Below are 20,289 nucleotides of genomic sequence, written 5' to 3' on the forward strand. Positions count from 1 at the left end.
TTTCTTTGTTTTTTGGAGGGGAAACTGGGAATGGAGAAGTTTACATGTAAATAAAGAAAATATCTAATTAAAAAAAAAAAAGAAAAAAGAAAAAAGAACCTGACAAATATCTAGCGGTAAAACCAGAAGTTTAGCCTCAGGATTCTCTAGGCGGCAATCCCTTCAACAGAACACTCTCAGGACTAGACACTTTAGTCACAAATGCCATCCTCGTGATTACTCAAAGAGCAGAGATAAAGGAATTTAGAAACACAGGGTCTAACACAGCCAAATTCTTCAACTAGGTCCACATCCCCAATCCTAGTCACACTCACAGTCTATAGTGTAGTGGTGACTCTAGCTATGTGACATTTTAGAAAAGGAAATGCAGACACAGTAGACAGATGGGGGCTGCCAGGGACAAGGTATGATGGAAGGATGTAACCTCATGGAGGCGCCATTAGAGAATTTAGGAGAAGATGAACTGTTCCTTTATCTTGATTGTGGTGTCAAAACTGATGAAAGTATGTGTTTAGAAGTGTGAATGCCAATGAGATTCCAGACTTCATATAAATAAAAGTGATGCTATTGCCAAACCTCAGAACCATATGTTATAGGGGCGGTAGGTTTCGCTGTATATCAATTAAACATTTTCCTTATTATAATAAATGCAAAACAAGCCCTAAATTTTGAGTACTGTAGCAAACATATTACTGTGAACATATTTTATGTGTCATTTGACTTTTATTATGACTTGTCATTGGCAGGAGATGCCGCCTCAGGGCGAAGGTCTCAGGTCAATGCTTCTCCAACTTTGATGTGGTAGGATTCTCCAGTTTGATACAAGGCAAGTTCTGATTCAGGAGTGGCAAGGCCAGATGGCCTGAATTTGTCACAAGCTGCCAGGTGATGCTGATGCTGATGCTGTTATAAGATCTAAGACACTAATGAGACCACTATATTCTCAGAAAGCTAAGTCTATGAGAACTGTCTGCTCAGGTGGAATGAGCCCCATCTTCTTGCTTTAGCCTGTGTGAGTCAAAGGAGCCTTCTATTGGTGACAGTATGCCACTCTCCTTAGAGTTGATCACTGACCAGTTGTCAATCCACAGTGTACACTTTCTCACATCCAAACGTAGCCTAGACCCAGGCAAGGACTGCAACTAGCTTATGGTGATGAAAAACATTTAGAAGCCTGCCTCTAGTATAAAGGTTTTAGGAGGCTCCTGAAACCACAGAGGATCCCACCCACCCATCCATCTAACCATCCATGGATACATGCATCCATCTATAAGTAGCAGTCTCTTTGGATATGCTTGTTCAGCAAAATGACATCCATACTGATTTCTTGTTATTCTTCCAACATTCCAATGTCTTTGTGGGTGCTAGTTAACAAATATGGAGATTTAAGTACTGCCTATCCCCAACACAGAACACGCATTTTGGAGTGGTCTCTCCTACAGGAGTAAGAAGTGGTCAGCCAGGCAGAAGTGACGTGCTGGAGGATGAAAAATGGTTATATAGTCAATGGCTTCCTGATTTTATATATATATATATAAAACAAAACTAGAATTGATGCCTTTTAAAGCTAAAAATAACAAAGCTATATGTGCCTTTACAAATAGCTTCTTCATCAACAAATACCCTCAGGTTAAGAACATCTCTCAGCAGACTAAACCCTGACTGCACTTCACATACTTAGCTTGAGGGTTTCCAATAGGAAGCAAATGCACATGTATCAGGAGTTCATTATAAGTTGTCAACAGTTATTAAGTGTTTGTGAAACGCCATAAACCATGGGAGCGGAGGAAGCCAGGGTGAATAATGTCCCGAGAACGTGTGCTGTTGATAGGGCACAGCCATGCCAAGGACCCTATCCTCAGACCGGTGGATGAATGGCAAAGCTGTACTCTCAGGGTAAGGATCATGAGATAGCAAAGCCTTCCTTAGAGAGCCAGGATGGGTGTCTATAGTGTGTCTGGGAAATGTCCATTACAGCTTTCTCCTCTAGGATATCTGTGGCCTGAAGACTGCTCTCTACTGCAACTGCTTCTACCTACGCTAGCTAAATCCATCTTCTTGATCTAGCTGTATACCATAAGTACTACTTCTTTGTTTTTTTAAATCTGAGTGTAAATTCACACCTTCTTCTTCAGCTGTATGCAATAATCTGCCTCTCTGATCAAAACTAGACTATAAACATGCTGGGCACCCAAGGCACTGCAGTTTCTCCATCAGAGCACCGGGACAACCAGATCCCATCATTTCTGTGTGTGTGTCTGTGTGTCTGTGTGTCTGTGTGTCTGTCTTTTCTTCATTCCCTTGAGGTTCCAGTCAGGTCCATCCCAGGAGCTAAGCTGAATATGGCAATAAATGATGTTTAATGCATTTTCATCCTATTTCGAGGTACCTTAAAGACAAGTCTATGGAGAAATAGTCCTTGGCAGATGGGAAGCCTGAATCACAAAGAAGTTGTGTAACTACCAAGGACATGGGCTAGTCATTGCTGTTATAGTTTGATTTTCACTGCTGTGATTCAACACTCTGACCTAAGGCAACTTAGGAGAGTAAAGGGTTTATTTGGCTTAAATGAAGTCATAGTCTATTATGGAGAAAATCAGGATAGGAACTCAAGTATGAACTTGAAATAGAAGACATGGACAATGCTTGCTGCTTTGCTCCCACACTCCATTCATGCTTAGCTGACTTTCTTAGACACTCCAGGACTACCTGCCCTTGGAATGGTGCCACCCATAGTGGGATGGGCACTTCTTTCTACATCAAAAAACAATCAAGGTAAAGTCCTGCAGGCTAATCTGGTCCAGACATCCTCAACTGTGACTCAAACAGACAACAAAGTTAACGAGGACAAGAGGTAAGCAGGACTAGCAATCCAACCCACAGGTCCCCTCACCGTCCGTAGACTACTGTGCTAGCGCAGACTCTTGTGCGAACACTGTGCGACTCACTCAGCCCCAGGATCCCGGTTCTGAGAAAAGTTAAAGGTTGACAGTGTCACTCTGTGTATTCTGCCCCTCAGCTTCCCTCAGAGAACTTTGTATTCTCACAATAGGAGATGATGACATTACCACAGGCCTTTCGGAGGCACTGATGACCAAGTGGGAAGCATGCTGTCTAGGTGTGAGCCTCCATCTTGCCTAGGACAGTGGCAGGGAAAGTCAGCCGAGTTTTGAACATCTAGAACTGGAGGTGTTTAATGGGCATGAAAGAGAAAATGTTGAGGATAGTGTAAGTTTGTATAAATTTACTAAAAATGTTAATGGATAAAAATTATAATAAATAAATAGAAGTTACAATAAACCTTTAAGGCAACAAGGAAGAATTGATGAAATGCAGAAAAAACAAAATTAGCCATGAGTTGATGATCACTGAGGTTAATGAGTCTAGTGAAGGGATGATTTATACTGGATGTTTTTTATACAGTCTTCAACTTTACAGAATTAAAAAGCCTACATTTCGCATGGGCACACAGAATTGAGCACATAGAGTGCTGCCAAAATGTCTAGCCTGGTTCAAATAATAAGGAACCACAAGAAAAATGAGGGACATCTTACAAAACTGCTATATATTTTCAAAATAGGGTCATGAGGACAAAGAATGACTGAAGAACAGCTCTGTCATAAATGTCAGTCATGACAGCTGAATGCCATGTGTGATCCTGGCCTGGGTCCAGATCAAGTAAGCCATGAGCTGGGATGACAATGGCTCAGTGGGTAAAAGCACTCGTGGTGCAGCCTGGTGGCCTGAGTTTGACACCCCCCCCAGAACCAGGAATAAAGCCGGGTGTGATGGCATATCTGTGACCCCAGCACCCCTACAAAGAGATAGGAAGCAGAGATAGGAGAATCATCTGGAATCTAGCAGGACAAAGCTTGAGTACAAAGCTTGGAAGAAACAAACAAACAAAAAAACCCTACCTCAACAATGTGGAAGACAAGGACTGAATTCTGAAAGTTGTCCTCTCTCCACAGACAAAAGGTGGTACCTGTACACCTGTGCTCACAGAAAATTTTTATATGCACATGTGCACACATACACACACACACACACATTATACACACACACTCATACACACAATATACACATACACATATGCATATATTTCTCCACAGACAGCCTACTTCCTTCTTCTTTTAAGGAACACGTGCCAGTCTCAAGCGCATGCCCTCCAAAGCCTTCTGCACATTGAGCTCCACCCCGAGTCCCCAAGGGCTCAGCTGCAGACATAATGCTGCCTCTGTGCAGGAAGTTGGCTCTTAGAAATAGTACGGTGGTCCATGTCTATAATCTCATCACCAAGGAGATGGAGCAAGGGATAGTGAGTCTCAGGCCAACCTAGGGTATGAAGTGAGATCCTGTCTCAACAACAACAAAAGTGAAGAAAGCAATCCACTGAGCAAAGGTCTTGGGAGACTTCCTAGTTTAGTGAAGCCAAGAACTTGATTGCATTGGCTCAGTTCGCTTTACCTCTCCAAATCCCACTCCTCTGTGAAAGCCAGGGCGCATTTCCACTTCTCTCAGCAGCCTCCTCACCTTCCTTTCTGCCCATGCTTTGCACCTGATCTTGGCCACTGAGGGATGGCTCTTACCCATCACCTTGTGTCACATGACCGCCGTGTTGCTATTCAGTCTTTCACTTGCAGCCCGGAACTTTATAAACACTATGTTTTCTCTTGGGGCAGGTGACATTCCTTGCTCTTTTCTGAGTTCTCATGATTGACGCCTGCACAATGAGCGTGTGCATCACTGTGCAGTGACAGACAGCAGGACTCCCCTTCTCTCACTGGGTCCTGAGTCTGAGAATCTGGCTGAACAGCATTCACCGAAGATGCACAGCTGCAGCCTCAACTCTGTTTGTCTGTTTCTCTTCTTCCTTCCTTCCTTCCTTCCTTCCTTCCTTCCTTCCTCCCTCCCTCCCTCCCTCCCTTCCTTCCTCTTCCTTTTTTTCTAGAATGGTATAGGGCTTTTTGACCTGGATTATAAGGGGACCATATTTTTTTTCTTACCCCAAAAGATCTGCCCCATCCAAGTGCGAGAAAACTGAAGTGGGCTGGTTCACATTAAAAAGCCACAAACTTGGTCATATTTAGTCAAGAGATACAGAAGACAAGGTCCCAGCACAGAGAAGGCAAAGTGGACACAAAGTCCCACCTTTAACCAAGAAGCTGTTGGCAATCAGTACCTGCTGGGAAAGGGGAGATCAGTTTTCCCCAGTGGATTCCAGGACAGGCCCCATGCCGTGTGTGTGTGTGTGTGTGTGTGTGTGTGTGTGTGTGTGTGTGTGTCTACTTTTGATTTTATTTTGGTATTTTTGTTCCTTTTGACTTATTTTTATGTTCTGTGTGTGCGTGTGTCTGTGTGTGTGTAAGAGAGAGAGGGAAAAGGAGAAGAAGAAGGAGAAGAAAAAGAAGAAGAAGAAGAAGAAGAAGAAGAAGAAGAAGAAGAAGAAGAAGAAGAAGAAGAAGAAGAAGAAGATGACAACCTGTGTGAAGAGAAAAGAACTCTATATAATGAAAATATACTGTAAACAGACAAAGAAAAAAACTAAAGAAGAAAATAACTTACCAGTAATAAAATAACTGGAATATACTTTGGTCGGTTCAATTTGGCAAAGCCTCTTTGATTTTGATTATTTGAAGCATTTTATATTGTTCTAGGTAATGGGATGTTGTGCATATTGTAAAAGTAATGAAATCTTAAATGGAAATGAAAAACCTCATAGCCACACTAATGTTCAGGAGTAAAATAAGTCAGCCACTGTTCTTTCTTTAAAGATCACCAACTGAGAGATTATTAATCTTTTTGTTATTTCTTCATCAGGAGAGATAGAGGTAGGAAGAGATGTGAAAATAAGCCCCAAGTCCCTCACTTTCAGTTCCTGAGACTCACTTGTTGTCATGGTAACTGTGTTACCCTGTGAGTTTCCTGGCATAAGCAGAACTCACAATGAGCATGTAGGCATGCTCACAGCGTTCTGTTTGGTAATACTTTTCAGTGATGTATTTCTTTCAAACAATGGCCTGAATGATATAGTATATTGCAAGGGCAATTCATAAGCAATCCAACTGGGACACGATTTTCCCTCACCTTCTCTAACTATTCATTTAAGTGACAGGGAAACATCTGAGTTGGAGTATCAATAGTATGGACCAGCAAAACACAGTCCACAGACAGCATCTATACCCTCTCACATTTGTGCATCCTCTAAGTTAGGAATTGTCTTTATAATTTAGTGTGGAAAAAAATAAACTCAGTGGCAGAGCTCTTGCTCTAACATGCTCAGGCCCTGGATTCAATCAACAGTACCACTGAAAGAAAGAAAGAAAGAAAGAAAGAAAGAAAGAAAGAAAGAAAGAAAGAAAGAAAGAAAGAAAGAAGGAAGGAAAGAAAACAAAGAAAAGAACAATCTCTGAGAGGCCTGAAAATCATACAAAATTAACATTTCAGCTTCAAAATGATGCTGTTTGGAGTTATGGCCATGTATGATTATTAACACACTGCTCATGGTTGCTTTTGTGCTATAACACCAGAGTTGAGTAATTTAACAGAAACTGTAGGTGCACAAAGCCTAAAATCATTCTCTACATATTCCATGGACTCTGACCCACAGACATGAATGTATGGGAGTGGCAAGGCCAGGAGGGACGCCTTCCTTCCTTGCCACAGAATCTGTCCCAGGCACTTAGGATGGAGACCCAGGCCTATCCTGGTCAGCAACCTTGACCCTGTCTAGGACTGCATATACTTTTGCTGTGGAGGCCACTGAAATATCATCTGCTTGAGCCTTGTGTACCCCCTTCTCTAACTATAGAGTAAAAACTATCTCCAGTGCCACCATTTGAAGAATTGGGGCTGTTTGGGGTCCTATCAGGTTATAGAACTTCAACTGTCATGAAGAGGTTTGTCAAGTTGATAAAATGGTTGGAGGGAACTGGCTAGGACCCCTCTCCCCTTTTCCCCATTCTGTCCCTTCTGCCACATGAGTACACTGCACTTGAGGTGCTGTCTGGGAAGCCAAAGCTGACCCCTCAGCAGACACTAAGCACGCTAGTCTCTCAGATTTCTACCCTTCATAATAAAGTGATCTGTTTACAAATTACTCTGTTTCAGGTACTTTTTTTTTTTTTTTTTAGAAACACACATACACACAAAGGTCTAAGATAAAATTTGTTTCCTCAAAGTGTCACATAGCAAACATGTAAACATGTGGATGTGGCTTTGGGATGGCACAACAGGTAGAGGCTATTCTGATTAAGGACAAGGAGAGCTGGAGAGAGCAGCATGAACAACAATACCAAGTGAGTGAGAGGTGAACCGTGAGAGCTGCTCTGATGCCAACCCAGAAGGAAGCTGTTAGAGGAACTGGAGGAAAAGCTATCCTCACCATAAAGTGGCAAAGCACTTGGCTGAATCCTGCCCATGTTCAAGTTCATTAGAAGGAAGAAGTCTCGCTGGTGATGAACAAGCATATTTGGAAGAAGAAATCTCTAGGCAAAGTGTGCAGAGGAGGCATGCTTCCTCAGCATTGCTTATAGGAAAGTGTGAGAAGAGAAAAGTGAGATTAAAATGACATTTCTCAGCATGATCATGTAAACAACAGAAAAGCATGTTTGGGAGAGAATACCAATTGTATATTCAAACAAGCGCTTGGTGAGGTTTGTTTGCATACAACAAAACTGAATATTACTCACCACTACAGTGGACCTGAAAACCCAGCACTGGGGAGGTGGAGACAGGGGGATTCTGGGACTCACTGTCTAAGCAGCTTCACCCAAACAGTGAGCTGCAGGCCAGTGAGAGGCCTACCTTAAAAGACATAGTAGATGGGGCTGGGGAATATGCACACACATCATACATGCGAACATGCGTACGTGCATACATACATACACACATACATACATACACACATACATACATACATACACATACATACATACATACACACATACATATACACACATACATACACATATACATACATACATGTACACACACAAATACATACATACACACATACATAATACACACATACATACATGCACACATACATACACAAATACATACACACATACACACATACATGCACACACACACACACACACACACACACACACACACACTTTACTTTTTGGTCTTCTTGGGTATGACTTGGGGCAAGTTACCCTGTGTTCTTTGGCATTCCTTCTTTTGGGAAAGTCTGTCATAGGCCTGTTGCTCCCTGCTTTGCAAGCAAGCACTTAACACGTCTACTTCCACAGTGCCACAGCTGGAGGGGATAGCGCCTTAGGGGCTCCTCCTGGTAAGTGCGATTAAGATCTATATAAATGGTGTTCCGCATCGTGCCTCTGCCTTTCCGCCAATCACCGTGAGAGAATGAAGTGACAAGGTACCATCTTGGAAGCCGAGCTATCCAGTTACCTCCAGACAAGGAAGTTCTGGCACTGTGATCTTTGCCTTCCCAATCCCCACAGTTAGGAGAAATAGCTTTTTACTGTTTATAAATCACCCGATTATTGGCATTTAGTTACAACACCAACGGCGACTAAGACAAGATCACGCGATCAGATCAAATGGCTGCTTTGGAAGCAGGCAGCATGCTACTTACTCCTTCATGCGCTTCATCTTGGTCCTAGCCACTGCACTGTTGAAAACCATTGGTCCAGGAGACATATCTGCCACTGCATTGGTAATGGTCTTTGTGTCTGAAAAAAAAAAAATCAATGCATATCCCTTATTGACTTCATCAGCATTCCTATACACCCAAGGTGACATTGAAGGGCAATCAGAGAAGAAAAACTAATATAGCCTTGCCACAGGTAATGCTACATTAATTAGAGATGAATTCAATTATCACATGCACATTAACAAGATTTATTCCAAATGACATGAGGTTTTTTTTTTTTTATGGTTTTGAGATGCACAACAATTTCAACAATGAAACCTCTCTAAGAAAAGACTGTTTAACACCAGTCTTGGTATTTTAAAGATGAGTTTTTACATTAAAAAATTGTATCCATCTATAGAGCCAAAATTCTAGGGCGCTCTGGGCCAGTTTCTCTTGATAGGTGTGATATTCCTTTAACTAATAGGGATGTCTGCTGAGAAGCGCGCCTCTCACTGCATCTCAGCTCCACACTTGGCTCTTAGCTCTTTGTAAAGAAAAGCTGAGTGCTGATGGGTTCGTCCTGCAGCATGGAAGAGAAGGTCAGATCTGGCACAAAGGCAATGAGCTCTTGAGGAAAGGCGAGCTAGTATGGACTCCGCTGGGACACTTCTTCCTGAGAGACCCCAGAGGCCCTTACAGAACACTTTAGAATTGGGATACCCTAGAACAGTATGACTTCCCATTAAGAAACTGAACCCAGGAACTAGACTGATGGCTTTGTGGTTAAGACCACTGGCTGCTCCTACAGAGGAATATGCTCAATTCCCAGCACCCACATGGCGACTCACAACTGTGTATAAGTCCAGTTTCAGGGAGTCAAACACTATTTTCTGGCTTCTGTGGGCATGCAGGCAAGAAAGTGGTGGGGCAGACATCCATGTAGGCAAAACACTCAGACACAGACAAGTAAATAAATAAATAAATGTTTAGAAGCTGAACCAGGGTCACTAGGGAGGGCTCTGTGCATCCATGCGGTGAGATCCTCATTCATCTCTGTGCATCCATGCAGTGGGGTTCCACATTCATCTCTGTGCATCCATACAGTGGGGTTCCACATTCATCCCTGTGCATCCATGCAGTGAGATCCACATTCAGCCCTGCTGCTTTCCCTTCATGGAGCTGGGGAGAAGCTCTATTTCCTCGGGAAGATGTCCATGATGCTGCTTACCCACTGATAGAGCTCCGTGTGCACATACTCAGTTATCAGTTACATCCATGTAAAGACCCAAGCTGGGAAATTCCTGCTCTTTCCTCAGAGAGTCACGTAAATAGGACTGGTTTGGGGGCCACTTAAGGAAGCAAGGACCAATTGCTGCTTTATATAGAAGCAAAACTATTTTCCTTCAAATTTTAAAATGTAAAAAAAATATTAAATGCAAATTCTAGTTCCTTTCCATATATATCTTCCATTTGAGAGACCCTGAGGGCATGGGCTCTCCTCTGAACTTCTTGTTTTTATAGATTTTTGTTGAGATGACATTTATTTTGCATAACTTTTTGAGGCCCTGCTCTTTCCTCAGGGTAGATCCCTGGATACAGGATTATTGGATCTCCAGGCATGAAGTTTTGAAGGGGACACATGTGAATTAATGGAATGGCCTATCTGTCCCCCTGATACCTGACCTTGTGGCTTCATGTTATAGACACAAATGATGCCAACTGATTGTTGCCCCTCTCTTCTTCCTATGCCTGAGCATAGGAAGCTTCCTGTCAGCTCTCATCTTCCCGCTAGCCTTGGACAGGACAGACATTGTCCCTAGGCAAAGCTTGCAATAAGAAAGACGGAGGCTTGCGGGTGGGGTTCACTTCACAAAAGTGTATGTCTTGCCCGAACCTGAAAAGTCACCAAACGCATCACAAGTATGTTCCAGGTGAGATTAAAAAATCAGTTCTGCCAAGACTGAGAGGTAAGCTGCTTTCCCCTCTCTGGGAAAGGGCTGGCAAGTCCTGAAGACTTATGTAGCTAAAGGTCAAAGCAATTTCCAGGAGTGCTATGGGTTATTTCAAGCTGACCACTCTCAGCATTGCTGGGAAAGATGTTAGCTCTCAAGTCCAGAGGTAGAGAAGGGGGAAAAAGACTTCAGGCTGCAGTGTTGGCAAAGCTTGAGCTCCGAAAGTAAATCCTTCTCCATGCTTCTCACGGGGCAGCCTTTCAGCCTCTCTGTCCCGGCTCTCTGACAGAAACAGTGGTGGTTTTATGTCAAACAGAAAGATGACACATTTAACAATCATCGAAGAAATAATCTAGCAATCTTCTAAGTAGTCACTGAATCCCAAATGCTAATTTGATGTAACTTGCCTCAGTGCTCCTATTTAGAATACAGATTTATGAGGTAGGTCTGGAAGGAGTGAGGGGTTTCATATTTCTAGTAAGTATCTATTGGTCACAAGAGTCCAGTGAATAGCAAGGTTCTCAGACCAAGCTACATGGCATAAGTCCAGGATGACTGGCAACACAAGACTCATCCAGAAAGCAAACTCCAACACTCTCTGAACTGATCGTGGTACCCGACTTACTATTTTTCCTATTAAATTTTACTCTTTTGAACTAAATAGTTAATGTCCCCTTTCCTCAGGAATTAGTGACATTCAAAGAGGTCTGGAAGTTCCTCTGGCCCCTGACTTTGCCCTACCCACACCCAAGCCCTCTGAAGATGGTGACAGTGACTGCAGCGCTGGGTCCAGGGAGTGGGTGGTGGCAGGCCTATCTTCCTAGAAAGGTGAAAAGAGGAGCGATAGCATCTAAGTAGGACTTTTAAGACTCTGGCATGTTTCACAGTCCCATCACTTCACACACAAAACACACATCCCAAGAGAAAATGTCACTAACTCTAAATGTGTGGCTCTCACGTAAAACTGGGGTCTCATGTAGCTGCACACACACACACACACACACACACACACACACAGGACCCCTAATGTTGAAATTCTTTCTTAAAGGTTTTAAAACATGGAAGAAACTAATTTCTATGTTGTTTAATTAATTTTCTCCTGACAGATTTCAAGAGCAGTTTCATGCATATAGAAAATAGTTTGTGTGAAGGCCTGCACAAGTACAAGTATCAGATGCAGTTGCAATGTCAAGAACCTCTCAGGATAGCTCTAGCCCGTCTCTCCTCCTTCCTTCAGACTGACCTTTGTTTTGGTTTTGCCTCCATCATTTACCTGAGGTACAAGGTTTGTATACTATACATATAATGCTCTAAGGCAGTGGGGATTTGGAACAGCATAATGGAGGTTCTGGCAAAGCCATCCACACACAGGGACTGCGGCTGCTGCTCCAGCTCCACTCACTGGCTACAGCCTCAGGCTACCTTCCCCATACTCAGCTTCTTAATTTCCTAGTTAAGTGGCTTCACTAGCTGAGCGCCTTCCCTCAGGTCTGTGAACTGGACACACACAGAGTTTATTACGGCAGGGACTACCCAATGCTAAGGCAGATAATGAGCTATAGCTGGAACCAGGTGCATAGGGACAAATGGCCGGAGCTAACCAGTGTCCAGAGCATTACCTGATTGCAGGCAAAAGCATCATGAAGTCTCCTTGCTCTGCTGCTAAATACAAAATGTTGAGGCTTATGACACCTGACACACCCCCTGGAGATGTTTTGACAGTTAGCTGTAAACACAAAGATAGGGCGAGGCGTGACCCTGCAGAGGCTGTGCTTACAAAGCTCTGCTCCTAACAAGATTATCAGGATTCCTCCCACCCTGGAATCACACACATGCACGCACGCACGCACGCACGCACGCACGCACGCGCGCCACCAGGCTGTCTTCCATGTAGAGGTGACTGCTTGATGGTGGTGCCACTTTACCAGAAGAGAGATTCTCCCGTCCTCCTTCTGAGATTTCCCTTTACTCATTTGGGATCTAGGGCCCAAAACGGGAGCCTGTGCTTGGAAGTCCCCTCCCCCACTAAACTTCCCGCCATGAGGGCAGCAGAGAGCTGATGCAGGCACTGCAGGCGCGGTATTGTGGAGGAGGTCTCAGGGACAGTGCGCATTCAGGAGTCCTTGCAGACAGTGGCTTTGGTGTTCCGGTCTCTTAGAACACTTACACAGAACCTCCCTGAACCCTCTCCGCTCTCTCTTAAGTTCCCAAGGCATATCCGGAAATTAGCAGTTGCTTGACAGGCGTCAGCTCCGTCCGATGATTGTAAAAGCATGCCCTCCTGGCGGCCCTTATTTCTTTTTCTCTTTGGAATGGGAAATGATGAAATAGTCATAGACTTTTTTTTTTCTTTTTCTGAAGAGAGACAGGAAATCACCATTTCAGAATTTGCAGGCCACACTATCTCTGTCATATTTATCCAATTCTCCTGTCCTCGCATGAATACAGCCCTAGGTACAAGTCCAAGATTGAACATGGTTATGTTCTAGGGAAATTTTATTTACAAGAACAGGCAGTGAGCTCGGTTTGGCCTGCTGGCCACAGTTTGCTGACCCTTGACCCCAGAGGTGGGAGAATCATCATGGCTGTGCTTGTGGTGGCGGTAGAATGCCTCAAGACAAACTCTTCATTTCCCCAATGGGAAGACCGAGGTAAGGAGAAACTGTGAGACTTGACCGAAGTCGCAGAGTCAGAAGTGCAAGAGTCAGATCCAGGGCCACAACTGTCTGATGTCTCAAAAGAGAACTTCTTTGCACCATATACGTGATGTGCCGATTTAAGCAAAATCAGACCATGGGACAAGGACCCTCCTCTGAAGGCTGAAGTGTAGGGGAGACAATTCATTAGATACCTCATCTTTGCTCTTGGTCAGGTCACAAGCCAAGAGCTTATTTCAAGAAGGCTCATGTATCAGCAGGGGGCCGCATAGAAGCTGTTTCCCCTTCACTGAGGCTTAGCTAACTCAACCTTTGGGAGTAGTTTTTTTCCTTGAGCTTTTCCTGTGCTGATGGTGAATTTAGGGTGGCAATAGAATCGCCTAAAATTGGAAAAGTAGGTTGCTGCTTATCTTTGCTATGTTACCCTAAGGAGGGAATGCATCATTCAGATCCACCTTCAAGTAGGGATGGATTTGCTCCCTCAGCTGTAGACAGCCCCAATAGTGGTCCCTTCTAGAACAGAATAAAGGTGCTTCATGCATGCTGTGACCTCCCAGGTGGCCCATGTTTAATGGCAGGTCATGGTAGAAGCAGAGAGCTGACTCTGAGGTCTCTGAGGACAAGTGGGGTTCCAGAGTGCTCCCTGAGTTTGACTATGGCTTGTCAGGGATGCAGGACTGCTTAGCTTCCCCTCTGCCTCATCCTGTGTCCCTTGCTCTTGTGGCCCCAAGGATCAAGGACATTTACACATAAGTATCCAGTCCAGTCCGCCTTGTGTCAAAGGCTCCTTCCTGGAGAAGCCAGGTCTCTAAACAATGCACATTGGGTGAAGCAGGCTTGGGAAATGGAGATGGCTGTCTCGGGACTTCAAGAATACGTGGGAAAAGCAAGAGTGAAAAGGATGGTGGGTCCATGCCTACTGCCCTGTACCCATTCCAGCCCTCTCAGAGATGACATGGATTGACACAGTATAGAAGCCATCACCTAAGGAAGTCAGGGGCAGCTCTGGTGCTGTAACTTTGTCAAAGCCAGGCCATATTAGCCACATTAGGAGTCTGGGGACAGACAGCCAACAGCAGAGAAGGGGAAAAGATGACCCAGGTGACAACAACCTCCAATGCCTTCTACTAGCAGCACCTGGGATACAATGGCTGAGTGTGTGAGTGGGCTCCTGACTCTGTGACTCGGTTTCTTCATCTATGCAAATAAAGCTATTAGCATTGTGATAAAAATTAAACAAAGGCCTCTCTCTGTGCACACATGTGTGTACATTATTGTTGGTAAAGGCCAAAGAGAAATTTACACTGCCTCCCTCATCCCTAGGGCACCTGCAACCAAGATCGTCTCAAAGACAAATAGCACCCCAGTGTCTACAGCAACATCCAGTTGTTGGAGAGAAAGTAGGTCAGCCTGGAAGAGGAAACTCCTCTCTCGTCTCAGAGGGGCGATGGGAAGTACCAGAAGGCAGAAAGTGGGTAAACAGTCTAGCCAAACTTTCAACTGAACCTTATAGAAGATTACAGGACTAGATTAGGGCTCTGGAAATTTTCATTTCCCTTTGAATATACTGGAAGTGACTTCTATGAACAGCCTGTATCAAAAGAGAGAGAGAGAGAGAGAGAGAGAGAGAGAGAGAGAGAGAGAGAGAGAGAGAGAGAGAGAAGGGAAAATATCTGGTTTTGGATGAATGTTCTATAAGCAAATGTGGGTACCACTCAGGGGAAAATGAGAGGAAGAGTAACTGTGACCTCTCCACCAGACAACAGCCAGTGTGCGAGGGCTTCGTATGCTACTCTGCCAATGTGGAGACACTTAGCCTTGGAGGCAAACCCTGGTTTTTGGGAGCATTAAGTTTGTGTTAGATGGAAGACTGACTAATACAAAAACCATGGCATCATCTCCCTCTCTGTCAGCTGAAAAGAAACACTCAAGTCCTTCATGTTCACTGAAGACAAGTTAGAAGACACAGAGGAAGTGAGAGCTTCAGAGAAAAAAATTAACACGAGTATTTTTATGGTGAGCATGTGCACCTGTATCAGATGCAGCTTTGCATACCTCATTGTTTTTATCTTGCACCTTTCTTGCAGATGAAAATGCAGCTACGGCATCATTCTGCATAGAACTTTTGATTGGCCACTATTGATAAGCATTTATTGAACCCAGTCTTCCACTACTCTGTGCTGGACAATGTACTGGTATGTGTTTATTTTTACACATAACTCTTGAGATAAATTCCTAAGCAGAGGTTTCTGGGTTAAAGTATTTAATTCCTTCAATTTAGTATAATGCATATGTGAAAAGAAAAATATCTTTCTAGGTTGTAAATATCAAAATTTGAATGTGTGGCACTTTAATTAAAACTTTGTTCAATTCATCAAAATGTATCCAATATAAGCATGTTTGAAGGTCTTAATAGCAATGACAGCATGTCTGTGGCTGGTTTTGAATTCTGGTGGTTCCCAAAGTGTAGTTCCTGGAGTAGAATCACAAGATTACTTAGTAATGTAGTCTCCTGGGCTCCCGCTGAGCCAGAGCCTCTTGAGGGGAGGGGATGGGATGCCTATGTAAAGGGTCTGACACCTTCAGCAGTGTGAGAAGCACATGGGTACATCCCACCACCCTCTCACTATGAGTACATGGCAGCCTGTCTGGATGCACCGACATATCTACCCATCTGGAAGCTCCCTGAAAACATGGACATCAGGCATACCTGATATACCCTGGAATGGTTCTGTGCCAACAAATAGTCCAAACATGCTTAAAAATTAAGTGATTTTTAGTTGAGTGGGGTTTTATGCACATTTCTAACTTTTCACACTAAATAATCTAACACTGTAATGGTTAATCTCAATAGTCGATATGACTGAATTGAGAGAAGCTAAGACAATCTGTAAGCACACTTGTAGGTGTTGCTTGGAATTCCCAGAAATGATCTATATGCGAGAGAACAAGGGGATGCAGGGAAAAGGGAAATCCTTCCCTGAATGTGAGCAGCATCGTCCAACAGATTGGAAACCTGGGTTCCCAGGCACTGGAGCACGCAAGCTCCACTCCTCCTGAGCAAGAGTGTCTATGGCTGCTGTCATCACATGTGGAAGCTCCAGCCCCTTCAGCCTTTCCATACAGATTCACACCAACAACTCTCTGGGGTAACTGCAGGCCTTCAGCTTAAGACCAGGGCTACATTCATTGTCCCACAACCTTCTGGTTTCTTGGACTGAGAAACTATCGGGTTCTCTGCAGATAGCCATTGTTGAAATATTCAGCCTCCAATAATGTAAACTAATTCAATAAATCCATGTATGTATGTAGTGTTTCTCTGTGTGTGTGTGTGTGTGTGTGTGTGTATGTATGTATGTATGTATGTATGTATGTATGTAGGAATGAATTTACTATTTAGTCTGTTCCTCTACAAGACTCTAATACATAGTACTTTTTAATAGCTGGATAAATTTATTTTGCTGACTGAACCACAAATAGTCTCAAGAAAAAAAGCAATGGGTATCTCATTGCTACTAGAAAGAAGAGCTTACTATTCTCTCTTGAGAGCCAGCAGCCTCTGAAGCTCAGACAGCCAGGTTAACCTGCTGACTCATGAGGGTCCCGGAGTAACGGCCATAGGCGGATGACCCAGAAGCATTACTGGATCAGTGAATCACAATCTGCACTCCTCCTCCTCCCCCTAAGCTGGGTGATGTGGAAATCCATTCTCAGCTGATCACCTATCTGGGCCGACCCGGGAGGCCAGAGCTCGGGTTCTGCTGGCAGGCACTCTGTGCTGTGTGTGGCCCTGCCACTGCTGTGGTCCTCTAGGTGAAGGAGAACTCACCAGGGACACTCACTTCACTGTGTGTCAATCAATTGACTATTACTGTGCAAAGCACCTGCTCCCTCTACAGTCTGCAGCACAGAAGGAGCTGCCGAGCATCATCTAGCACAGAGGTTCTGCAATTCTTAAGTTCTCTCTTGGCAATAACAAAAGTCTTTACTAGAGGCAAATTTTTGACATTTTGGCTTCATATTATCCCTAACTGTAACTTGGGGAAAGAAGACATTATTTCTTTAGGGAAATAAAAAGAATTTAAGCCAGTAAGATGGTTCAAGGATGAAGGCACTGACCTGCCTCACTAGCCTGGAGATTTAAGTCTGATTCCTAGAACCCACTTAAAGGTGCAAAGAGAAAATTGTCCTCATGCCCACTATGCGCACGCGCGCGCACACACACACACACACACACACACACACACACAGTAGCAATAAATAGGTTTTTTAAAAAGAGTAACAATTATCGACCTAGACATTTCCCATCATAATTACAGGCTTGGTGATTCTGTCGAGAACCAAAGGAGCCTAACAAAGGCTGCTTGGCCAACCTTGTCTCCTCTGTCACTCACGGAGCTTTTCTCCATGCTTCCTACCTGTTCTTGCCTGAGTGCCTGCCTGGCTTCCCTCAGTGTAGACTGTGATCAGGACATGGAACCCCTTTCCTCCCTGGGCTGTCGCTGCTCAGTGTTTTATCACAGCAGTAGACACAAACACTATAAGCTAACTCTCTCAGGGTTTTACTGCTGTGAACAGACACCATGACCAAGGCAATTCTTAAGAACAAGATTTAATTGGGGCTGGCTTACAGCCTCAGAGGTTCAGACCATTATCATCAAGGTGGAAGCATGGCAATGCCTAGGCAGGCAAGGTACAGGAGGAGCTGAGAGTTCTACAGCTTATTTTGAAGGCAAACAGGAGAAGACAGTTCCTGGCAGCTAGAACAAGACTCTTAGAGCCCACACCCACAGTGACACACTTCTTCCAACAAGGCCACACTTCCTAATAGTGCAACTCCCTGATCCAAGCATACTCAAACCACCACACTAACATAATATGGACAAATGCACACACCATAAGTTAACACCTAAACACACCATAAGCTAATATATACATTACAACTACACACACTATAAGCTAACACACACAAGGATAACCACACAAGGAAGTTGCCAGTGATGAGAAGTAGCTTTGGGCGGCAAACAGTTCCGCAATTTCTTTGTGGCCAACTCTGCAATGCACTGTAATTACTCTGTGCAGATGCCAGGGCACTCTAACGCAAGAACACCCAACTTTGATGAACTTGTTCAGTTTGGCAATTAGAAAAATTGGAAACAGGCTATTAGAACTTCATAGTCTATGTAATATTTTCTTTTTTTATTTTTGACAATGTAGCTTTGAAAAGATGTTTAGACAATCATTGTGAGTTTGAGGCTTGCCTGATCTACATAGCAAGTTCCAGCTTGCTACATAGAGTGACCCTGTCTCAAACAAACAAACAAACAACAACATTTAAGTTTACTATAATCTTAGTAGTCAAGCTGTGCAAATGTCTTATTCCAGGCTTAGGAGTAGGTTCACTAGAGGAAATAGAATTGGTATCTACTTTACAATGCTTTGATGATGATGACAATAATTTTAATTGTGTATTGTGGAGCACAGGACATAGGGAGATAAAGGGGTGGGAGAGACCCAAGTCCTGCCAGAGCACAAGGAGACTGCTGTGGGACCCCCACAGAATGCCACAGGATGGGTGTCAGGCCTCACAGGCTGCAGAACCCTGCTGGGGGTGGGGGGTGCAGTCTCAGCTCCGACTCTCATGTACCACAGACAGCTGGGTACTGCAGAGGGTTTTGGGGTCCCTGGGCCTCATGGAAGCCAGAGACTACAGGTTCTTTCTCTTAGAAGTCCCAGATGGCTGTATGTCACAGAAGAGCTGAGAAGAGACCCTCAGGCAGACTCTAGCTTGGGGGCCGAAAGGGGGAGGGTAGGGAGAGAGCTCTGGAAGTTTACCACTGGGATGAGAGAGTCTGGCTAGCTCAGGTGGCTGGCTTGGCAGACTGCTTGGTTTCGCTGGTGGCCATGGCTACAGCACAGGAAGGCTTCTCTGCGTGAGGTTAGACAAACGGCTCATTAGAGGGAAACCTGCTCCATTGCTCCAGCACGGTGGTCCTGATGAAAGGAGGCAGTCCATGGTTTTAAAGCTTTATTGTAGAAAGGCAGAGAGGGAGAGAAGAGTAAAGAAGCAGAGGCTGGCCATGGCCACGTAGAGAAAAGGGAAAGGGAGAGAGGGAGCAAGAGGTGGGAGTAAGAGACAAGAAAGAGAGCAAGAGCTAAAGAGAGAGAGGAGGGACCACGCAGCCCCTTTTATAGTGGGCTGGGCTACTTCGCTATTGCCAGGTAACTGTGGGGAAGGTCATACCTGGCTGTAATCAGGTGACTGTGGAGGTGGAGTCCAGCCAGAATACTAGGAACTTGGGGCATTGTCTACATGATTGATAGCCACAGGATAATGGAGTTAAGTGAGGGCTCACGGTGTCAGGGGCCTAATGTCTGGGGGTGGGGGAGCTCACTGTTCTGTCCCTTGTAGAATTTTCTATTCTGTAGCGAGTGGGGTCTCTGGAGTAAGTCTCACTCAACCAGAACTGACTGCCTTTCCTGGTCCAACAGTGCATATTTATGTAAATTACTGTAGTATTAGAAGGGACAGTATGGAAGTACCTCAAAAAACTAAAAATGGCTATAATGCAGCAATTTCACTTATGAGTGTGAAATGCAGTCAGCATATCACAGGGAGACCTGCATGCACATGTTTGTTCTGATGTCCACTTAAAAAGTGACATGAGGCTAGAGAGATGGCTCAGTGGTTAGAGTTCTGGCTGCTCCTGCTGAGGACCAGAGTTTGAACCCCAGCAAACATGGCTGCTCACAGCATCCCCAACTCTAGATCCAGGTGACCTAACACCCTCTTCTAGCTTCCCTGGGCACTAGGCACACATATAGGACAGGAAGGTCAAACATCCATATACTTAATTAAATATTGTAAAGGTCAACTCACAAATTCATGTACATAGTACTTTTAAAAGTCAAAATTAACAATTTGAAGGAAAGCAAAGTGGTTTCCTCTCTGACCTGTGAGTTCCACTCCCCCAATCAACTACATTCAACATCTTTACCTTTGTTTGCTCTCTTTTTTTCTATACCACATTTATACAAGTATATTTTGTTTGTTTGTTTTTCTTTTTTTTTTTTT

The 20,289-nt window shown here is 44.1% G+C and overlaps 1 protein-coding gene across 5 annotated transcripts in view; it reads right to left on the bottom strand.

The window, feature by feature from the left end:
• The window catches only part of Nek11 (NIMA related kinase 11), a 238,726-nt gene that overhangs the window by 41,958 nt on the left and 176,479 nt on the right, over positions 1 to 20,289 (bottom strand). For all 5 annotated transcript variants that reach the window (XR_004111384.1, XM_031343621.1, XM_031343620.1 and 2 more), the window contains one exon: positions 8,606 to 8,702. Coding sequence is in view for 4 of the 5 variants with exons in the window: in XM_031343621.1 (XP_031199481.1) it covers positions 8,606 to 8,702 (97 nt within the window). In the remaining variant the exon portion in view is untranslated. The remainder of the gene's footprint in view (positions 1 to 8,605; positions 8,703 to 20,289) is intronic.

Source organism: Mastomys coucha, unplaced genomic scaffold (assembly GCF_008632895.1).
Source record: "Mastomys coucha isolate ucsf_1 unplaced genomic scaffold, UCSF_Mcou_1 pScaffold23, whole genome shotgun sequence".
Classification (NCBI taxonomy): domain Eukaryota; kingdom Metazoa; phylum Chordata; class Mammalia; order Rodentia; family Muridae; genus Mastomys; species Mastomys coucha.